We start from the raw sequence: 23,913 nt of genomic DNA, 5'->3' as shown, positions 1-23,913 counted from the left end.
GTAGCCTAGATTTGAAGCTCTGTTCCCCCCCCAAGGTTCGTCAAAGTTCACAGAATTTCTGATACGGTTAATACAAACTTTTACCATACTGAAACTTGCTACTACCTGATGTGAAACAAGATGGTCTGAATGAATAGCTGTCTTTTTCCACCATCGGATAAATATTCTGAGTACTCACAGAAGTTGCGAGTGCACCATCATCAAAAGCAACAAAGACGACAGAATGCAACTGCTGCGCCCTTGCCTGCCATGCCGGGCACTCTCAGTGGAGGAGGCCAACAGAGCGGAAGGGTAGGGAAGCGTGTACGTCACTTTACCAAACACTGCACCTCTGTTGTGCGTGAGGCTACTGTTTCTCTAGCTAGCACCCTTCACACGTAACCAGCCCCTTCCTGCAGCAAAACAAACCTGAGTTCTTACATGTTTAAAATAAAGCAGGCTTGCAATGTCCTCACTGACTCAGACCCTAAATTAGTAAACACACCTTTTTCTACATTAGAGAAGAACATGTTTCTGCAATGGATCAACACAGGAAACCCCCAATAACACTGTTTTAACCAAGTACCTGTTGGCTACTGTACCTTGCGGTATGGAGGTGGGTTGATAGGAGGGCTCAGAGAGCTGGTACGTTGGCAAAGTTGGCATGGCACTGGGTGGAAATCCTCCTGGGATCAGATGGTTGAAAGCCATCAGTTGATTGGCTCCTGCCTGTTTCCTCCATCTAGCACGACGGTTACTAAACCAGACCTACAAATGTTTTAATTAGGGACATTTGATTTTTGTACATTTAATATGGGTGCGTCAGAAATAATGGCATCATATTTCAAAGTCTTTTCGCGTTTGAGAAGACAGATACAGAAGATGCACACTGGGCTCAGAGCTCCTAGATGAGAAAGGAGCCCTTGGCACACGCTTCCGTGGTTCAACAGACAGGACACAGGAATCCCAAACCCTAGTTTCCTCTTAAATACAGCTTCTCCTGAGAAACAAGCTGACTAATGCATTCAAGCTTTAGTGCTTTTAATAGCTTTCAATCACTACCCTTATTGTACCAGATTTAATGAGAAAGGGAAAACATATCTCCATTTGATCTAAGTGCCAGCCAAAGCTATTTGGTCTGGATTGTATTGTCTTTATATTTAATTTGCTGACAAGTTAGTGGCATCGCTTAATGCACTATTGGAAGGTGCTTGTACTTACATATTGGGATACTATATTGCCCTAATGATCAACAGAACTTTAAGCTTTTAATTTGAAAAATACAAGCCCAGTATACAAAACGCACAAATCCCTCCCAGCAAGTTTTCATGTATTCACATATGTACAAAACATCTCTTAATAAACTTGACATTAACAGCAGATCAGAATTTCAGTACTAGATTAGCATTTCAGAACCACTTTGAAATCTGTTCCCAGGACATGGTACCAAACAGATGGGGTTTGGATTAATGGGACATTTTAGCTATAAATCTGCTTTCCTTCATGTCGTTCTCAGCTTGTGTTTTAAGTTTTCCGAGTCTTGGATGGCTCTCATTGCCTCCAAGAAAGGAAAAGGCAAGATTTCACAAATGCAGACATAGTAAGAGTTGAAAAACACGTAGGTTAATATTGATATTATAGCGATTATACATGCCGGCTATCAGAAGGGCCACCAGGCACAGCAGGGGTGCCTGGACCAGCATGCATCCACACTGCCCTGCTGCAGGTTTAGAGCAACTTCTAGATTACAGCACTCAGATCCATGAGGTGGACCACCACAGAAAAGAAAAGTTGTTTGAGATAAGGGAGACTACACACGTTTGTAAACAAACAGACAATTACTCATAATTGTACACCCTGAAACAGCTGCAATGAATATTGTCAATTAGATAAGACCTTAACTGAGTGTTAGCATCTTACAAAGTACATCTGCACAGCCTGTAAGGCAGTCTGGCCTGAAAGCCACTGAGGCATGTTAGCCGATGAGCCACATGTAGACGTATTCGTAAAAGTAAGCTGGGTCTCAGATCTGTCACCCTTCCTGCAAGCAGCCCACGCTGGCTTATGAACTGGATTTCTAGGTGTAGCATCATTTACAAAATATGAGTTACATAAGAGTGTAACAACATTTTGGACTACGCTGGGCTTCTCCTCCGCTTGCTATTTCATAGCAGGAGTGGTGGGACTCGCTTGGCCATCTGGTTTCTGATGTGGGCCATCTGTCACCATGTAGTTTCATCTGGCTTCATCCTCTTTTCAGAACAAGATGCTCAGTTCACACAGCTGCCTTCTCCTTTGGCCACAACATCTACTCCTCAATTACATACTCCCACTCCAGTTTAAGATTTAGGACAGAGAGATAGGTGGAGCCTCTGTTCTACCTCAGGAATCCCTCTCTTGTGTTTTTGCCATACATAATAACCCTCCCTCTGCCTCTACACAAACCATTTCTGAAAGCAGCTGGCAGGGACAAGGCACCAGGGTGGAGATGAGAGACCTGCGATGAGAAATAGTTGAGGATGGTTCTAGATTCAGCAATAATTTTTACTTTGTCATCCTATAGACATCTATCCCCTTTTTCACCTCTCCTTACCCTTTGCTTCTCTCGCTGACATTTAAGTCTAAATTTCCTATTTACTCCTCATAGACTCCTTCCACCTGCTTACATCTCCCCAAACCCACCAGTCTCACGCTCCTGAGGCACTATCTTTTGAAGACAACCGAAGAGAAGGAAAAAGGGGCAAGACATGCTTAAGAGGGAGGAAGAGGCTTTGCTAAAGAGCCAAAGAGCACTTAGGAAGGATAATGGAGGTCAGAGGGGGAGCAGGGAACAGCAAACGCATGTTGTAATTAGCCTACCCAGGTCATTAACTATAGCTTTCTCCATAACCCCCTTGACCTGAAGAAGGGAGTGTCATTTGATGATCTTCAAATGCTCTGGGAACACTAACTGAACTACACTACGTGAATGGATTTCACTGGAGAAAATGAGGTAACGAGATTTTGTTTCCTCTACAGATAAGCATTTGCCTTCAAGCCACAAATCTTTATTAAAATGAGTCAGATCCCAAACCTTAATTCAGTAGCAAGTGATTTGCATTAATGCCAAGTTTTATACTTTTATTTACAGATAGATTTTGGCTCATTTTATAGATTGCATTTTTCCAGAACTGCAGATATGTATTAAACATCCCTGAAAGGGGGACACACAACGGTATCAAAAAGTCTACAGCAGCCTCGCGATGAACATACTTGCGCAGAGCTCTGTTGCCACCTGGACCCCCGTTAAATTAAGCAGGACTCTGCAGGGGTGCAGGAACCTGCCTGGGCTGTGCAGAACCAAGGGTGTGTATTACCACTTCAGTCCCATGCGATTGGGACATGCTAAATGGGTGCTACTTGACTGGCACCCATGTCACATGCTGCTGGCGCAGCCGTGCCTCCAGGCTCGTCTGCTCTGGCCACTGCCACTCCACTGCCTTGCCGCCCCATCAGCTGCAGCACGCACCTTCTGCCGCTTGCCCTGGCTTCTTACTTTCCCTGGGGAGCAGGAAGGCAGTTGGCACCTGACTACCACCAGAGATAGTCCAAAATTAACTCACCAAAGCCCCTTGAACAAATCCAAAACCACAGAGTGAGTCTTATTGTCACTAATACCGCACATACTCGTCACTACAGACTGCTAGAGGCACATTAAAAAAAAATATATATATAAACACACACCTTTACAGTAAACACCAGGGGTTTTATCTGCATACATACTTGTTTTCCTTTGATTTTAACAAGGTTTGGGACCAGCCTTGGTAAAAATACTAAAAATTATTTATCTTTAAAATGACCATAAGTGTGTCCCCAACTCTTACCATCACACATTTGTAAAGATGAACACACTGAAGCTCTAAATCTGTAATTCTGGATGTTTTAACACAATAGTTTTTACTATTGTTACTACCTACTGTCATGGCCTCACCCTTTTCACATGGCTTGAGATTTGGTTTGCAACTGTGTTTAAACTCCCATTTTATACCAGGTAACTGCAGATTTCAGATGTTGTGTGTGACAGAACACAAAGAAGAAATAATGTAACAGTAAGATAGGAGAAAAAAAATACAACTAAAAATAAATGGGAGAGTTTAAAGGTTGAAAAGCAGTTTTGGAAAGTCAAGAAAAAGTTACTCAAAAATAAATAATTCAAACCTAAATATTTTATTTACATCCCAAACTTTGTTCAGTAGCAGTTATATGCTTTCTTTGTTAACTGAAATGATATATTTGATTATTTTTTAATCATAGTAGTTCATTTAGACTACATTCAGCTAACTTGACTTATTCTCAAGAATTCAGGAATTCAGCACATATCATGAAGAATCCATGTGCACTATTAACACTAATTAAGGAAATCTTGAAAAATTTTGCCAATATCAAGCCAAGACTTAAAAATAAATCTAGTCACCACAAGCCAATGTGTCTGCTTAGAAACATATTGTAAACACCTGGGGAAACATTTTGTCTGTACATTTCCAACATGATTTAAACACAATGTCCTCTTATGTTCAGCAAATTTCAACTTCCACCAGCATGACAAAATCCTCATTTTATGAGTGGCCTTTTCAAATCTAGCAGGTTCCCCATAGGATGCTTCTGTTCTCCCACAGCCTCCCTTCTGAGAGGGAAGCGATCGTCACCTGGATGCAGAGATGCTTCGAGTACAACGCAGCCCCTGGTGAAGATCACAAGTGTCGTACTGTGAGAAAGTGCCACCCTGGAGTGGGCGTAACAGAAAACCAGCTATAAATGATCTACATCTACTTAATCTGATGAACTAATGTATCTTGTGTGTTGCCTTCACTGGCAACAGCATGGATCTCTGTGGAAAGCAGACCAACCCTAGATAGTACTTCAAATCACCACTGCCACACCAAATTCCCCCATGGAAGCAATAGCAGCAGATAAGCAAGCTACAGCATTTTGGAGACTCAAAATACAGCGTTCTTACACAAACAGTACTGTGTCTGAAAGAATACGATCTACTTGTGTTGGTGTAACATGCAGGAGCTCTAAATTAGGTCAGCACTGTGCTTGGTGCTGTGCAAATGCAGACATGGACAGACGAAACATGGCTCGTCTGAGGGACCTAAGCATCCAAAAACGATGTCTGCACCAGAAGCCAAGTCCCATTCATTTTAGTGAGGCTCTGGCTCCCTAGTTTCTATGTCACTTTCAAAGATGGAATGTAAATTACCCAGATGATTTGGGAACAAAATTGAACCCCAGTGTCTGGCCAAAATTTACATCTCAAAAACAGAACTGAAGAGGATGAAATTCAGAGCAAAAGGGAAAAAGAAAAATAGTCTTTTAAGGGAAGTAAGTATTGGAGGCTCCAGTTTTTCAAGCATCTGGAACTGGACTGACCAAAAAAGAAATCACTCTGCAACAGAACATAAAAAAAATATTTTGCACCGATGTAGAATGGATGAGGTGAACTAATAGGTTTCTCCCATCTCTGTTTTCCAATATTTAGATCCTGCTTTTTATTATCATTTTTCCTTTAAGTAGTTTGCAAGTGATCACGCCAACATCTTATTTTGTTGATCTCAACAGGATATTCTTTAAAAGATGCATTTATTCACTTGGGAACACACTAGTGTAATTAGCCTTGACATTTCAACAGTCTGATCATAAACACAGAGTGCTCTATGTGCTTTTAAGGCAAAAAGATCTCTGAACCAACAGGGCAAAACATTCGAGATGTGAATTTTGCAGGAAACCCATGGATATTTTGTTAAACAGAGTCCTGACCATTGCAAGCATGAGTGCCAAAACCACACAAAGTCAAAAGACTGATGTATTGTTAACGGCACTTTTAGACAGAGGGGCTTTTTGGCTTTTTCCCCTTTTGCCTTATGATATTTTTCATGGTAACTGCCTCCCCACCCCCCCTATTCCCTGCCTCTCCCTTCCCCCAAAATTCACATGTCCAAAATAAAGCCTGACCATCCTGGAAGCAGGAGTCCTTGGTGGGTGTGCCATCAGGGAGAGAGCATGAGGCAGTGGGGCTGCCTTGCGAAGAGGGGAGGCTGAGTGAGAAAGCTGCTAATGAAGCTGGGCTGCACCAGCCCAGGCAGAGGTCACTCATTACCGCTGCGAAACGTGACAGCGGGGCTTCTGAAGGCGCCCGCACTGTCCGGTCCTGCAGGCACTGCTGATGCCGGACCTACATTTACTCCAGCAGCCTCCAGAGCAGTCTGTGCAGGCACTTTCCCCCTCTTAGAAGGCCGACGGCTGACACCAGCGCTTGTGCCTGCCTGACCTGACTGAGAGTTCATTCAGAGAACACAAAACAGCAGGGGAAAAAAGGAAAAAAGGGTTTTTTTTGGTGTTTTGGGGGGTTTTTTGGTTGGTTGGGTTTTCGTGTTTTTTTTTTCAGTAGGGTTAATTTCCATCCTGGTTTACCATGGTATCGGGGACCAGCTGTAGGAAGAAGAAAGAGTAGAAACAGAATTGTCTTTTAGCAACAACTGGTTGGTAAATCAGCTTCACGGCAACATCCACACACCCCCGGCCTCACAGGAATAAGGTCTACTGCGTACGCACAGAGGCACACCATGGGTAGGCCTGTTTCCACGCAGCACCCCAAAGCGGTGCTGCAAGCCTGCTGAGAACAACCTGCCGCAAGCAGCAGTGGGAACGCTGCGAGGCTGCAGGTTCTCTGCTCCGGGTCTGCCAGGAGCTGTTGTTTATGGTGATGGGAAGCCATGCTGGTGGGGATACATGGAATTATCAACATGATGGAAACCAGAGTTCTTTTAAAGCATTGCTTGCTTTAAAAGCATTTGTTTGCTACAAAACCAAAACAACGACAACAAAACCCACCACACACACAAACTTTAAAAAAAAAAAAAAAAAAAGGGAAGAAAAACACAGACCAAGAAACTACTAGGCTGTGCCAAAGGGAATGAGGACTTCCAACCACCTCCCAGTGCAATCCAACAACTCTTACACGTTTCTTTGAAAAAAACTGTCTCAGTCCTACACAAATACTTCTAAAACACTGCGGCTGAATAGTTCTGCAAAATAGAGTAATAAGCAAACTGAACTGTGTATTTATAAATTAAAGCGCCACTAATTTGAGCCTTAGGCAGCAGGGACCAGAAAAAGAGAATCAAAATCACATCCCTTTTCCTTTATATTTAAAAATGTCTTCTTGGGCCTGCATATGTTTGCAGTTGGCTAATTTACCCATAAGAATTTCTCCTTTACCCCGGGGCGGGGAGGGGGGCGGAATCTGCAATTACAGGGTTATCTACTACGAGAATGCACACAGCATTTTCTATCTTTATCCTATATATGATGCAAGAGGGACAGCCTCAAAAAAGGCACTATAAATTCTCCATAAACCACATCAGGAATAACTGTAAAGATCTGCTGAAAGGTCTTCAATGTTCCTGAATCTGTCCCACATTCCTTTACCCCATCTCGCTGTAGGACTGTGCAGTTCAACATACATGCTCAAACCATTTCAGAGGAGCTGAGGGCAAATAAAGACTTTTTTTTGGCACAGGTCCTCCCTCCCCCATGATTTCCCAGTGAATGCTTTTCACTGTTTGCTACTGAGAAGAGACTATTAAAGCTGAGAGATTGAACGTCAGAGCTTTCAAAACTTACTACTAACTTAAGAATCATCATTTCTTCTCTCACCTTTCTCCTCACTATCTTCTTCTCCAAACCATCTCTTCCCCTCCCTGTACCACAGTGAAACAAAGAAAAAAATATGCAAGCACAGCACTTTAAAAAAAAAAAATTGTCATTTTTCTCCCGGCTACTCAAGATATCTGAACTCTTGGGACTTCTTTTATTTGCTGAGGCTATATTAAGCTTTTTACAAAAGCTTACAAGCTGATTACAAGTTTGACATGGGAATATTCAATCCCATCCTAGTAGCCTGGAGAGATCTGCCTGAATTTTCAGACATGCTCTTTTGTTAAACAATATTTTTCTTTTTGCAAGTTTTCAAGCAAACCAATTTAAACTGGGGATTTGGCCGAGAAGAATCTTTTCAGGACAGGACATACTCATGTTTCAGAATTCTTCCTAACTTCCCCTGCTTTTTCACCATTGTTCATGGACTAAAAGAGTCCAAACAAATTTCTCCCATTGCCTTTTGGGGTTAAGCAGGAAGGCTGTGTGCCAGCCGCTTCTCACGGCAGGACCTCCTGCCTCACACAATCCCATACAGCTGGGGACACATCCTCAACACGGTCCAACATGCAAGTCTCACACATCACATTTCTGATAATTTGGGAGGCCTGCCTTCAACACACAGCCCAAAAGGATTGGTCTGACTGGCCAGTCCCCACTGGCCAAGGCAGGCTCCTGGTCCTCCACCTGCCACAGGACAAACCTGAAGCTTATTTAAAAGTCCTTTACCAAAAGATCGAATTAAATGCCCCCCACTGTCAATCTGAAACAGGCTCCAAGCTGCTGCCAAAGTTCACCCAGTTCATCCAGGTCTAAAAATAAGCTTGATGTGGGAATCAAAAGGTGGCCAGAAAAGATGCTACCCACTTCATTCCTTATGCACTATTTGTTAAAGAAACCATAACCGCACTGCTCTGAAGCTCAGAAAGAGCCTTTGATCTTTATCTAGACTGGGGAAAATTTCCCTTTTAGAATTCGCCTTCAGATTGAACCAGTAAAAATAGGCCACAGACCTTAAGGGCCTGCACTGCAACTTAATGATGGTTTTAATGAGTTTTTAAACTGGACTAGTAAAGCACTGCATGGTTATGATTTTTTTACTCACAATATGTGAATCTAACTTCACATTCTCAGGGTATTACTACTTTTTTTTTTTTTTAATAATAAAGGGTTATCCTTTGGGACTCTACTTATGTTTCTGAATTGTATCTGATGAATGCACAAGACCAAAGAACTTTCCCCTTCCTGCTGCATCTAACATGCAAAAAGGGCTGGCTGCCTTTGGAAGAGGCAGCAGCAGAGGTTGTCCTGACGGTTGACATGACATCTAGGCTCAAACACGGGGGAGAAAGCCTCAGTGGTCCTTGAGTGGAAAGGCGCTGCAGGAGGAATTGCAGGGAGCATTTTAACTACTTGTAACACCCCCTGCTTTAGTAGTAGCAATGATTACAGTTATACCTCGTGACTCTTGCAATGAGGAGTTTGCTGCAACACTTCTTTCCCCAAAAGCTTTTCCTGTCCCCACAATTAAGTACACAAATAACATTCACAGTGTAAAGCCTGTTTTCAGTTGCTTGTAGCTTTCAAAAGATTCCCCTTAGGGGCTGAAATGTTCTAAGTTTGATATCAGCCCAGAGGCGACTTTCCCCCCTCCGCCTCCAACCAACCAGCTTAGAAACAGGCATTTGGTTACCCTTCAACAGTGGGAAAGTGAGAAAATAGATGATTTGGCAGTTTAAGACTCTTCCTTTCACGGGTGTTCAGAGACCTCCTCGGGGAATAGAAGGAGAGAGGAAGCACGGGGGCAGCAGGGTAGGAAAAACAAAACAGGAGATGCGAGTGCTACATGGAGGGACTGAGGGAATAGCAAGGCTGGTCCAGTTGCAATCAATTAAACAACTTCCTAGACAATGTAAAACAACTCTACAAAATTAGTCCTTATAGCTCCAGAGCTGGACTCAAGCTGAAAAGAGATAGCTTTTTTAGATGATGCTTGATCGGGAAGCAGTCAAAGACATCTTTGTGTATATATCCATATAAAATTTGGTATCTCTGATCTCTGTCACACTGTTACCAAAAAAGAAGTGTGACTAAGAAAGCTTGAATGCTACATCAGTGTGGCTATCCAGCCCTCTCAGCCTCAAGTCTCTTAGGGTTATTTTCTTTTCACAGGTTGTCTTTTATTTCATGCCTATCATAGGTGGCTATTTTAAGGGGCTACAGAGAGGTGCTGAATGCTGATAAGGCAAATCCTGTATCCCTTAATCCACTGCTAAATCACTCTGCCAGGCTTCAAGGGTACCAGACAGATGGAGTGCACTAGGAAGCTGCCCACAGGCTGGCTACTTCAACCCCAGCTCATCTTTAATCCCGAAAGGTTTTGTTCTGGTATTTTAATCATTGATTGACTGGGAACTTTCTTTCATGCTGGGTTAGGTAAAATATCCATATGTCAGAGGTACCGGGGAATTTGTGAGGCTGTAGATCATAGGAGTGGTGTGAGACAGGATGTGTCTCAAGGGAACCAAGGAAGCCATAAGGAATGTAAAAAGTCACAGGGTTAAAGCCACATTAAGACAGCTGTTATGTTAATGAGAGTTCTGCTTTTCTTCTAGTGGTGGGTCATTGATTTAGAAAAACACAAACAATGTCTTTTTCATTTTATCATATTTTTCCACTGAAGCTAACGTAGACCAAAACTTCATACCCTAGATCCCATTTGTCTTGCTAACAGAAATTGCATAGGAAGTTCTCTATATTATGTTTGTGCGTGGATGATTCCCAGGGCTTGATTTGGTCTTACCTGGCCCAAGTCTATATATGAAGCTGTTTTGCAAGCATTTCCCTTGGTAAACATGTTAAGAAAAGTCATGCACCACTGAGTTCACCTTCCAGACAAATTCATCCATACATCTGATATTCTCTCACAGTCATGACAAACACTTACAAGAAATGTGAAGTCTTCTGCAAAAATAGTTAGCAGGTAAAACTGAAAAAGTCTGGACCTTTCAAGACAGATACTCAATCATACAGCCATGCGGCAAGAGGCATGCTCGTCTTAAAAAGTCAGAGGGATATTTTGTATTGCTTATTTCAGTTTGCAGAGTCTGAATGCCTCAGGCTGAGCTTCAAAGGTCAAAATATAAAAACAGAGTTTCACCAAAGCAACCAAATTCACTTGTAACCTTGGTTAGATCACAAGTTACCACTCATTTCTCTTCCCCGGTTAGATCACAAGCTACAACATTTTGCTCGTCACCCAACCGCACATTTGCTTGCGAACACTTGAAACTCAGACTGATTTAAATTAAGCATGTTTTTCCAAATGACTCTTAGATGTCAAGCAGTGACATCTACTTGATGGAGGATTCTGCCTGCGGTATTAAACATTTTACAGGAAGTGCTTCTGTGCCGTGAAACAGACTAAGTCCTAGTCTGAACCTGAACTCCGGGGTGCAGCTTATTCCAGAATTATTTGGCTGATATTTGCTCATTTTTGGACATCTGAAAATCCAGGTTCATGCTTCTTTCTTTTTTTTTTTTTAATTTAAATCAACTCCATGGTTTACCCCTCCAACACGTTAGCTTGTTTTAGACAATCCAGATCTACATGAAGCTGTGAAGACCTAACAGTTATTTCAGGGTTTCTTTTCTTTTGCATTAAACTGCCAGTGGGGATAAAAGAGATATTACAAGGTTTAAATCAAGTCAACTTCAAAAGCAAACCTAAAAGTAAACTGTAGATACTGCACCAGTAACGCTGCTCATTTGCATGGCTCTACAGACACATTGTCCTTTTTAAAATGTTTTTTTCTCCTTTGTTAATGCCTGAAAGACCCAAACAACAACAGATTAAATCAGTTAAATAACTATAAACCGGCACAACAGCTGACCTGATTACATGCACAGTGCTGTCAGATGCCTAAAATAAACAAACTGGGGTAATAGACCTTCTTCTCCAAAGGCTCAGTATTATATTCATGGTAGGTATGGAACAATTCCTGGGGAAACCAGAAAACTTTTTTCAAAGCAGTTGTTGCCTTAAACAGCTGGAAAACCAATGTCCATGTACAGATGCAAAACCCGCTAAGGCTTTAAACAATGTAGCTTCACATTTTCCATCTACCCCACGGTAGGTGATGATACAAAAAGACCCAATATGCTAACAGAAAACTCCCTTTGTTAAATACATACCTGGACACGAGCCTCTGTGAGTTTTGCTCTTTGCGCAAGTTCTTCCCGGGTATAAATATCGGGGTAGTGTGTCCTCTCAAAAGCTCTTTCCAGCTCTTCCAGTTGCTCTGCCGTGAAGGTTGTCCTGCTACGACGCTGCTTTCTTTTTAAAGGTAAATCTGGTTCAGAATCAATGTCAGACCCTTCATCAGACTGGGGTGCTGATGCTCAAAAAAAAAAGAATTAAAGACAAAAAATTACCTTTAGTTGAGGAAAAAAAAAAAAAGCAAAATATTGGATCAATCTATGATATCTTCTCATACGGAAAAGCTGCTTTTCCCCCATGACTCAGAACTGAGTTGGCAAACTTCAAAAAAGCAAAAAAAAGTGAGAAATGAATCAGTTAGATGTTACATTGTGCAAATGTGCTCAAATAAAGTTTAGCACCCTTTCCTGGCCCAAGAATATTTAAGGACCTCTAGCAATCTCAGTAAATGAATTATTCAATTTCTTTCTTTTAACTCCTCCAGCAGTTTGCAAGCGTTTTAAAAACTTGAGCAGTACTGCTCTGTCCTAAGCAATCAGAGAAGCAATACAGCCTTGTTCCTTTCTCTGAATTAGTGAACAGATACAAGTATTTGTCACACTAGTGTGCATGTTGTAACTTAAACATTCTGACTCTATAAACACATGTCCATGAGACCTTCCCTATAGATCCATCACTAAAACCTTATTGCTGAAATGGTTATGGAAGTGATTACAAAGGTAATGGGGAGTGCTATTGAAGAAATTAATTCTCATACACGATCAAATATTTACTTCATGTCATGTGTATTATTTGTCCTACACTCTGAACAGTATTTTACATATTTGTGTTAGTATATCTCAGCACATTTAAACATTCCCACTCATTTGCTACTTACTTGCCTGTCTTAGGACCATCTAACATAGCCTTAGGACAGGCCAGACAAGTGTTAATACAAAAAAAAAACCAAAAACCAAACCAACTTGGGACACACATTGCACAGAGAAGTCCTGTAAGAATAGCTCAGAGCAATAGTTTGACTTGACTCTTCCAGTTACTAAAGCAATGAGATTCCAACATATGTGATGACCAGAGCTGAAATACACAAGACTGCATGCCTCCTTTGCCTAAGGTTTCATCATTATTCCTCCTAACCTTCGGAGGTTTTCCAGCACAGAGCACAGCTACATGCAGATCTGCTGATGCTCAGCCTCTGGGCAACACTCCAGGACATGACTGCAAAACAGCTAGGCTGTGTTGGACCAAAGGCCCCTCACACCACACCCTGAGTCAGTCCTTAAGGAAAGTCGGCAAGAAACAGATCACGTACAGCATGTCCATGACCCAGGAAGGGGCTACCAACACTTGCAATCAGCAGTTTAAAGAGAAATCAGAACCAAAACTCTTACTGGGTTTCAGGGACATGGAGAGAGTGAGATCACACACACACAGAGACAGCTCCTGGCATCACTGTTTGTTCCCCCTGTTCTCCCTGGAGATCAAGGGAACTCCAGCTACAGCCCAGCTACGGCTGAACCCATAGCTATACCTGTGAAGGCAGCAAAGCCTCTTCCAGTACCTGACCACATTCTCTTTCTCCAACAAACAGTAATGAACCAAGAGCAGACTTCCAAAGCCAGTGTTCACTTGCATCAGCTGCTGTCCCAGGCGACAAGCATTCCTTCTTGCCTGACTCTTCAAGGGAAACCACCTAAAGAGGGCAGGCACTCCCCAGTGATGCTGAAACTGCTTGTTCAGTCAAAATACAAGCATTCCTTCTACTAGTTCAGTTATTCCAAATAAATTATTGACATAGACATTGATTTAAAACAGTCTTCTTAACAGGATTTATTTGGAGGTAACTGAGAAGGCAAAGCCAGAAAGAAATCAGTTTCTCAAGCTCCAGCTCCCCCCCTACGTTCATTTCTAGCTATCTTACATTTCCAATTTCACTCAAGTTATTTGAACTAATAAATACACCTAATCTGTTTACTTGGTCTTACAGCATGAGAAAGACAAAGTGCTTTTTCAGACAACTCAGCTAAAGAGTTCATGAATTTCTGCATACCAAAAAAGGAACAATTACTGCTAGACCAGAGGCTCTTATGTGAAAACTATCTTCATTGTCCAGACACCATCAATATTTTGGACCCAACATACACAGGACATCAGGAGAAATTCCCACAGAGCCCAGCATCGATGCACTGTGAAAACATCCAACTCCCAGAGTCTCTGACTTGCATGGAAGTTTTGCCCCAAGTAAGACTGGATTAAGCTGTTCTGGTTCTTGAGAATATTGTCCCTGAGAACAAAGGGGAATCAGCACAAACATCCTATCCCAAACAGCTCAAGTTCATTCCTTATTAAACAGGCAATCTAGGGTATCCCAAAATGAATGTAACACATTGTCAGAGCTAGTGACAAATCCCAAATCTTCTCAGTTGGGGTCCCAAGCAAATCAGTGATACCTGCCTTCCTCAGCAACTGCCAAGTTACAACCCTCCAGGATGGATTCATGCTGCTGTTGAAGAATAAAAAGAAACACAGGATATTTAAAATATGGTTTCCCTATGTTTAGCCTCAGATACAAATCACCCACCTTAAGCAGAACAGCTATTGCTGACAAGCTAGAGTAGTGGAGGAGAGCACACGAGCCATGCTAACAGGGTCATACTGGCTAGCACTGCACTGACCATACCTGATGTGGTAAGATCTGAAACAGAGCTCAGGAAGGTCCCTTTTGGAGACAACTTCTCTGACAAAAGTTGCCTTTGATTGGGTACAACGAGGGGGGTTTTGTTGGGTTTTCGTTTGTTTTGTTTTGTTTTTAAAAAAAAAAGGCAAATCCTCAGATCTCAGGAGCTCTTTCAATACTCTCAGACTCTACATGTATGGATGGAACTTCTTCAAACATGTACATATATGCCTATAAAAAGCCAGCTTAAACTGTGCAATTTAAAGTGGATATTTATTGCTAAATTTCTGAAGTGAATTCCCTCACCAGCTGGGTAGGAAGTATCAGGAGGCCTATCATGATCTTTCTAAAAATGTTTTATAAAGACTGAGCAAAATCTTGTGATGTTTCCCTACACCTTGCACTCATGCAGCGAGAATGCAGAACTGAAACACTGACTTAATTTCATTTTAGCTTTACATTTCATTAAGCAGTATATGAAATGCACAAAGGTAAACCAGTCAGAAAAAAAATGAACAAAGTATCTAAAAGTCCAGGACAGTAAGTCTAATCAAGTGCAAACATTTAGAGAGAAAAAAATAAAATTAAAGTAGGGAGAAAGCATGTATCAAATTAAATGGCTTTCATATCTACGTGATTTCATTGGTGTTACCCTTCGCCAGGCCTGGCTGCCATGTGCAGCTTTACTGAAAACATTGAGTTCCTTTGTCTCGTCTGCTCTGCAATACTAAAATCAGACAAATGTAATGTCAAATGAGAGCTACATGTCTATACAACACACTGCACTATTTTTATTTCTTATAAAGTCATCTTAAATATTATTAATTAAGGACGTTTTTATTCTTATTTTTTCCTATTAAAATACCATTATTAGACTTTTATATAGGTGAGAAGCCAGAGTATTGGCTAAGCACATAAATTGGACACACCTCAGCCTTTAAAAAAAAAAAAAAAAACCAAACTATTTTTTGTATATGCTCAATAGCCATGGTGTATTACCCTTTTGCTAAGCAGTACCTCGCTACTAGATCCACTGATTTCCATGATATAAAAACATACTATTCAGTACAGGTAAAGGTGGTCAGATTTTAGCTGGGTTATTTCTATCTCCATCACCTCCACAGACACACAACATGCATATCACTAACCTTTACTGTTGTCCTAATGATCTTAAGACTCCAACCCCTCAAGCTATAAACAAGAGAAAGAAGGAGACTCACTAGTGTCCTGGGAGATCCCCGGCCAGACCCCTCAGGATCACCAGCACCCCCGTTACTGCACAGCTCAAAAGGGGAGAGGCAGCCAAAAGCCCTACCAGTAGCTGAGCCATGAAGTTTAATTAAAGAAGGAATTACAGAATTAAAGAGCAACTATTTGTCCCTTAACCCCTCGTGACCTGTCTGGTGGCCTGAGGAAAAGCTGCATGCCGGTTATCACCACGATATGCAAAAAAACCTCTGCCCAGCGTTGTAGGCGTTCAGTCACCTGGAGCTCTGCAACCATCCCTTTTCCAAACACCGTAAACAGACACGTCAGGACAAAAAACGAACAGCAAAATAACGCACAAGAGGTCATTCCGTGGGTTGTTCTTCCTCTCAGCAAGGCACTTCATTTGAATAATTAAATAACAAAAACGTGACAGCCATTTAAAACCCATACATTACAGCTGCAGCACAGCGCACCTGACAAACACAGGCGAGGTTATCTTTCCGCGACCTGCAAAGGCACAGCTTCTCTGGCAATCCTTCGGAAATTTTTTAATAAAATATCACACAGCCTCTTCCTCTAAGCATAACAGCCTGGGGTCTGCCTTAGATAGATTCTGTCTAGCTGTGGATCTCACTAAAATAAGACCAAAAAAACCAATATCCTGAAGGCCAAGGAGGGTTCTGGTGGAGGTTTTATTTGCTAGCTACCCTCCCCAGATCTTCCCATTTCCTTATGCAGGATTTATCCCACAGGCTCTCCCTCTCGTGCCACATCTGGATTACTCGGAGGCTGCGGCGGGGGCACCCCCAGCTTTGGGGCTGAGCGGGGCGTCGTGCACCGGGAGGCAGCGGGTACCGCGGGGCCGCCGACGGCTGCCGGATCCCCGCCGCCTTTCACGCCCGAAGAGACGCGAGTGACCTCCCTCGTGTTGACTCGGGTGCAGGCAAGGGGGAGCGCGGCAGGGCCGCTACCCCCACTCAAACCCACAGTAAATGACAAATGACGCTTTCTCTTTGTGATCTTTGGGATTTTTGTTGACTTATTTGGAGGCTTTTGTTGGGTCCTAAGAAATGGCCTGTGGCTGAGGCCTATTCGACCGATTTCCACGCTCCATCTGTGGTATCCATCAGCAGGGCCTTCGCCCGCATTCAGGGCCCTGACACCTGCCTGGCAGGATGCGGGAGGCACAAAGGAGGCTGCCGTGGCGGGGGGGCGGGGGGCCGGGGAGGGCAGCCAGGGTGAAGGGGATGCACAGCAGGGGTTAATCCAAGCCACCCCCTCCCCAAACCTCAGCACCTGGAGGCATCCCTCCAAGACCACCTCTCCCTGCCAGAGGTAAGGGGGCTTAAATGCAACCCGCCGTCATGTTGCGGGTGAATTAAAGAGGAAAGGGAGGGAGAGACGGGAAAACCGTCCCAGGATGTGGGGCCGTCAGAGTCACTCCAGGCACTCGCTAAATAAACCTCCGGCGCTGGCTTGCTGCGAGGGCTGGGAGCAGTGGTAGGTGGCCAGCAGCGCATTCCTCCCCGGATCCTTGTTTGTGTTGGGGTAGGCTTTCAGCAGCTGGCATTTTAACAGTCGACGGACTAGAAACACATCAGGCGTCCTCTCTTTCCTCAAAATAAAGTATACCGGAAAATAGAACGGCATCTTTATTTCCTGCTAGCAGCCCCCCTCTCTCCTCCCCTCTGAGCAGTCCCGTGTAGGGGCAGGCTCATATTTGCATACAAACTATAACGAAGACTGGAGCCGGCCAGCTACCTCCCTCCCAGCACATCAGCCCTTCATTTTGCTGCATTCGCCTGGGGAAAGGCGACACCGGGCTCCCCTCTTCTCCTCCCGAAACCTCACTGTCACAGCAAGGAGCCATTAAAAAGAAAATACGCCCTGCCAGGCCTGCGCTAATCAAAACAGGACAAATAAACTCTGACACTCAACAACTCCCCAAGTGCCCGCAGCCCTGGGTGGAGACTACAGATTAGTTATGAATGTGGCAGGCAGCAGGGTACAGGCTCAGGGGGTCTAGAGTCACCCCTCAGCCACCTGTGAGCTGTTTAAGACGCCGCAACTGAAAGCCGTGTTTATCTAAGATAAAGCACGCTCCCAAAATTAGAGGAGCACCCCTAAATTTTAGGTCGTAGCGCTCCCACCAAAGTTCACCAGGACTCTGAGCTGCAATTTTATCCAACTCACTGTTCACTTTCTGTGCTTCACTGTCAACAGAGGAAGAGGACAGAGGGGAGATTCGGGCTCGCCAAGTTTCACCCTGTTAGGTCACAGCCCAAAATTTGTTAGCAGTTGGACTCCTCTTCTCTGAGAGGAAAAGGAAAAGCAAATTTCAAAGAAACATAAAGAACAAAACAAGAACAAAAAACCAAAAGATTTCTCAGTGGGGTTAAGATAAAACATGCTAATACTGCTACATACTCCTATTTCCCTGTTAAAAGTGAAATTTTAGGATCAGCCAATATGAGAAAATTCTCAATCTTGCTAGAAAGTGACAGAATACCTAGTACTATGTGAAAGAATCACAAGCAGTAAAATTGCTTTTAACCCTTTCTAGTGGCTTTTTGACTATGGTATATTAAAAAACAAGAAACGAAACCAAAAAGCAAGCCTCTGTTCCAGACATGAGTATCGCTCATCTAGCAAGGATTAAGTCACACTTCAATTACTTCTTTGAAAACTGCTGCTATTTGCAAAGGGCATACTTACAAAAACATTGTAAATGGCTTTTTTTAAACTCCACAGGCACTTTACAAAGTCCGCAGTGAGAGAATGAGAGAAATGGGGAGAAAATACGTTGCTGTTTAAGTAAACTGATTAATAAGAGTAATTAATTGGTTACTGGAATTGGAAAAGAGCAACCCCATCTCCTGTGAGCTCTGAGCTGGAAAGTCAGCACAGTAAGGGAACAACCAACCACGACAGTGATAAAAGTGATCTTGAGAGAAGTGGATGGTATTTTTATTTCGTTTGGGCTGATTCACATAGAGAAACGTGCTTTGTACAGCAAAGTGAAAAGGAAAACAGTAGCTGCAGTAAAAGGAAATGGCCAACAGTGACTTTTATTTACAATTACCAAGAGACAGGCTATTATTGACCATATGTGCCACAATCACCCTCCTTATCATGGGTTGGCCATCATGTCCATTGGGAGCTGTTAATGAACTGGGTAATTGAGCTGCTGACATGTGTTACCAAAACAAAACAATAGGAAGAAGAGACAAATGAACATTTTATTTGCCAATCAGAGTAGGTTCCGCTTTTCAGAGAGCTGTGCCTAAGTAAGTGGCTGAATACATAAAACAGTGCATTGAAGGCAAGCAGATGCATGCACAATAATGGTTAACTGACAGCCTATGGCCCATCTGTGCTTAACATTTTGTTAAAGAAATTACTTGACTTGCTAAAGAGACAAATCATACAGCTGCCCCAAGTGCTGCATTATAAGAGATAAATCATTAGCTAAACTGTTTCATGCTTAAAATGAAAATGCATATTAACAGTTATGCAGGGACATTTTGTCAGCACAGCTTGATGCAGTTATAACTTACAAAAATGTGACAGCTCACAGCTATTCAACGATTTCAACTTCGAAGAGAATGACAACACTGTGAAAACAATTTCACCGCACAAACAATAATTCACAGTCTCTTCTTTTTAAAAATATATTTTTTCTAATGATGAAATAATATGGAAAGGAAAAAAAAAAATGACCAGTGTCTAACTGTTCTGCACCATTAATCTCCTAGCATGTACTTCATTCAAAACCACAGAGCATCAAAAAGGAACACATTCCATTTTAAATATCAAAGACTGCATCACCAGCACTAAGAATAAATGGCTAATTCTCAACTGTGCATGAAAGGATAAAGAATTTCTAGAGTGAAAGGAAGAGGAAACTGCAAATATAACTACAAAAATCTCTTCTTATTCCCCCACCTCATCTTCCAAAACGAGATTTGTTTTGTGGATACAAGTAACGTTAAAGTACTTCACAGCTTTGCATGCGGGCCCAATCCCACTCTCAAGTTTCACTGCTGTAAATTTGCACTGGGAATTACTATCATAATTATTTTATGTTGTAAACTAAACATAAAGGCCCTGCAGTTAGCACGCAGATCCTATTGTACAGGTCGTGCACGCACATAGACGTGCATAGCCCAGGAAACCTGCCCAAAGGAAGGCAGAAAGACAGACCCCCTCCTCCCAACTCAGTCTCACGGACCAGGGGCAAGCCAGACCCTTAACCAGATTCACCTGAGCAACTGCACCACCTGAAACAAAAAACAACAACAAAAAAAAGCTATTTGGTAAAACTCATCTAGCCTGTGGGACCTTTCCCCATGGTTTCCAAGGTTGCTGTCCACAAAGGGTTAGCTCAAGTTTAATGACTAAATAAAAGTTAAATTGCTACAGTTTTCCCCATGAAGACAAGACTGCCTTGCTGACTTAGCATGGTTTCTATTCGTTGGCCTCAAAGGCCTACTCTGCTGTTTCCACCGGTGTAAAAGCAAAGCTTGATCCAGGCAAGCTTTGGCCCTTGCTCACTCTCCCCCATCATTCCCAGCAGATCCAGGGAAAGAGTTCAGCAAGAGGGAGCCGGCGCTGTGATAACCCCGGGCACAACAAAGCGCTCCAGCACGAACCCGAACAATCACACTGTCACTGGACTCTGAGTCACCCCAGACCGTCTCTCTGAATACAGCCTGTTGACTCGGAGAGTAGGGCTTTTTCCAAAAAACACGAAGAGGAGTCACAAGCGTGTCCCATTGATTTCCCCCAGGAGCTCACGAGTGCCCACATCTGGGGGCTTTTCCAACCCCTCCCACAGGGAGCATCCTTGGTAATGCTGCTGACACAAGTACTGTATTTAAGCATTGCAACATCTTGTCTTCTTACTTAAAAAGAGCACTAGGAGATTTCAAGGAAAAACTTCCAGAGGACTCAAAGAAAGAACAACTTTGTCTCCTAAATTTAGAAAAATGTGAAGGAAACCAAATACGCAAATCCAAATTAGGTTTGCTCTCAACAACCTTTAGGAAGCTGATATTTTAGGCGACATTTTAATATAAAAGACAGGGAGACTTCAGAGGAAACCTAAATCTCTCTTGTTCACATCCCAGAACATACCAAGAAAGGATTGGCATCACATCTTCAAGCTGGTATCAGCTGATGGAAGAGCCGATCGGTAACCAGTTAAGACTTAAAACACTGAGTATCCTGAGAGATGGAATTTTTCAGCTGAGAAATTAAATAAAGCAAATGAAGAGGTCTCTGGATAAATAATGAGACTGTATTAGTGGGTTAAAGCACTACAAATAATTGAGCTGTCAGCAATCTCTCACTGTGTAGGCAGTGCGGATTCTTCAGAAGGAAAGGGAAAAAAAAAAGAAGAAAATCTATAAATTGTATTTGGCTCAATCCTTTGCAACAACAGCATGCAAACAAAGTTCCTAAAGTTATACAAGCTGATCAAACTTACTGGGCACACTAAGACAGAAAAAGTTTACAAGGATTTTTCAAAAACACCTCTGCATTGCTTCACTGGGTTTTGACCAACTTGTAGAATGGCTAAAACATTTTGGAAGGGGAAAAAAAAAAATTGTAGTGCAGATACTTAGGGTAAAAAATTGAGAATGTTTCAATACACTTCCTAGCTCTCTCAACTAGTTCTAGCACCTGAATTAATACAACCTTGATTCAAACCAGACAAACACTGACAGAGCAAGCTGTTGTAAATAGTTTCATCTCAATGTCAACATTACAGTCCCCGAAGTCTCTATGGGAAATCAAGGCTATCATCTCTTCTTAAACCCACAGCTGCAGCCAGACCACCCCTCAAGCCACTTTTATCTACTATAGAGCTAAACTGAGTTATATGATCATCTCTATTTATCACTCTCAGGACTTGGAATGGCCAAAATATTTCCAGACTTTTTTTTTTTTTTTTAAAACCAAAATATTGGATTTTGTCATTGACTACTCCATTTCCTCTGGAAATCACTTCACTTTGCACAAGACTGCTGGGGTTTTGTGAAAGGAAACTAAGTGCTGACTTTTTTCCCCCTCCCCTCATTTTCCAGACTTCAGTCAATAAAGAAGGTGACATTTTTCACCAGATATTTTTCCTGTGATTGATTTTCCAAGGTACTACCTACTCCTGCCAAATGCCTCTTTTACAGCCAAATCATCCAAAATGCAAGGTCACTCCCATCACAACTACATAAGAATTGGGGTGCTGACCTCAAAATCCATCATCTTCTGTCATGGGACCTGGTCCTACCGGGTACCGAGCCCTCCACTCCCACTGGCCAAAGACAATCTCTGCCCTTATAGTTGTTCCAGTATCTGGGATGAAAGGATCCTTTGCACTGTTACAATGGGATAGCAATAGGGTGCTCAGTACCTCCTTGTGTTACTTCCCACAGAGTTTTTCATTCCCAGCTCCTGCCTTGGGCACCAGCACAGGGTGCAAGACTCCCTGGTGCATGAGACACCGTGGAGCACACAATGCTGTTTCATTCATTATACTGCCTGTGATGCCATTACACTAATTAACCTGAGTCCATCCAAGAGCCGGTCACCTGCAGATTCTCCTTGTCTCTTGCCCTGTGGAGTTTGTGTGCCAGTGAGTTCCTGGCATCATCCTTTAATTACCCATCCCAGTGACTGTCACCTGAGAGCACACAGTGCAACACCTACGTGTAACCCAGACTGCTCCGGTTAGGTGAAACGTGAGCAAACAAACCTCGCAAAAGGTGTTAGAGCTCGTAGATGCCACCTGACCGTGCCATTGCCATATTACAGATTATAAGTGGACATGAGAAATCAAAGAAAGACGTTTCCTATTTTTTAAGGCATACATTGAAACAACTGAAATTTGGGTGATTAAAAAAGGAGTTCCATACATACACACAGTGCTATAAAGAGATTAACACACTGATTTGCTAAGGATGACGCAAGGTATACAGCTTGCTATCTATTCAAGAGTAACAGGGGAAGCTTCATTTCTGAAGAAAACACAATTCTTCAGTCCAATAAGAAAAACAGAAAAAACCCCAACACCAGCCAATCTCAGAGCAGTCAACAGAAGGGACTGATGTGCCATGCTGGGCTGTAGCCAGCCCCGCAGCACCTTTACAGCACAGAAAATGAGTCCAGCTGGGAGTCACTCTTGATCTATTCTGTACACCACGGACATATGTAATTCCCATACATTTGCTCTCATGTACTACTTGTTGACAGATGCTGATAAATGCCGTTGAAAACCAACAAGAACAATGACTGCTGGTGAACGCCTAGTGGTAGAGACGTCAAAAATTATTTCACTAAACTAATACAAACTTACATCACCTGCTTTGAAACCTCTGCAGATATTAACAGTAAATTTATAACTGTCTCTCTGAATTATTAGCAGCCCTGAAAACTGAAAAAGTAACTCTGCCCCAAAGTTTGTGAGATAACACACTGGCTTTTCTTAACTATTCCTCCATACAAATAAGACGGAAGCGGCAAGATGCCTGTTGGTATATCCCGTAGGCTTTGCTTGGACACTAACACTGCAAAACACATTATAAGTATTGTTTCTTTCTTCCCCCCTCCCACAATATTATTTATTTTGAAAGAGTATTTGTTCAGGAATTAGAATGAAATAAAGTTTTAATTGATATCGAGTCCCTTTATATAACCCTGACATTAACAGAGATTTAAAACAATGAGAAATGAAATGTGTGCATTGATAAGCATGCAATCCACAGGGTGCACAGAGCACAACTTACATAATACTTACATTATTATGCCAATATAAAATGTTAGCCTAACTATCGCCTTCACTGTATTAATTTTAGAAGACTTCACGATGGTACTTCGTATTTTGTAGCTTTTTAAAAGGAACTATGATTTTAAGCACTTCCCAACAAAATTTGACTGCAAAACATTTCCCAGAAAGCTGCAAATTAAACAAAATAAACTGGGCAAATTAAGCAACAAATCAGGCTGCTTTGATTTTTTGGGGATAGGGAAGTACCTTCACCCTATTTTAAAATATAATTCCCACAGACATTTAAAGAACTGTTCTACACCAGTGTTACCCAACCTTTATTTAACCCACGGACCACAGCAGTCCCCA

The 23,913-nt window shown here is 42.4% G+C and overlaps 1 protein-coding gene across 5 annotated transcripts in view; it reads right to left on the bottom strand.

Moving 5' to 3' along the window:
* Positions 1-23,913, bottom strand: part of PAX3 (paired box 3) — an 81,004-nt gene that overhangs the window by 13,789 nt on the left and 43,302 nt on the right. For 3 of the 5 annotated variants that reach the window (XM_075716238.1, XM_075716237.1, XM_075716239.1), the window contains 2 exons: positions 11,872-12,071; positions 582-747 (listed from right to left, as the gene is read on the bottom strand). In XM_075716238.1, the coding sequence (XP_075572353.1) occupies positions 582-747; positions 11,872-12,071 (366 nt within the window). Of the gene's footprint in view, positions 1-581; positions 748-11,871; positions 12,078-23,913 lie in introns of all 5 variants that reach the window. The other 2 variants (XM_075716234.1, XM_075716235.1) reach the window with 1 other exon arrangement.

This window comes from Pelecanus crispus, chromosome 9, assembly GCF_030463565.1.
Source record: "Pelecanus crispus isolate bPelCri1 chromosome 9, bPelCri1.pri, whole genome shotgun sequence".
In the NCBI taxonomy this organism is placed as follows: domain Eukaryota; kingdom Metazoa; phylum Chordata; class Aves; order Pelecaniformes; family Pelecanidae; genus Pelecanus; species Pelecanus crispus.
The sequence above is the reverse complement of the archived record's forward strand: the minus strand, read 5'-3'. Positions and strand labels throughout refer to the sequence as shown.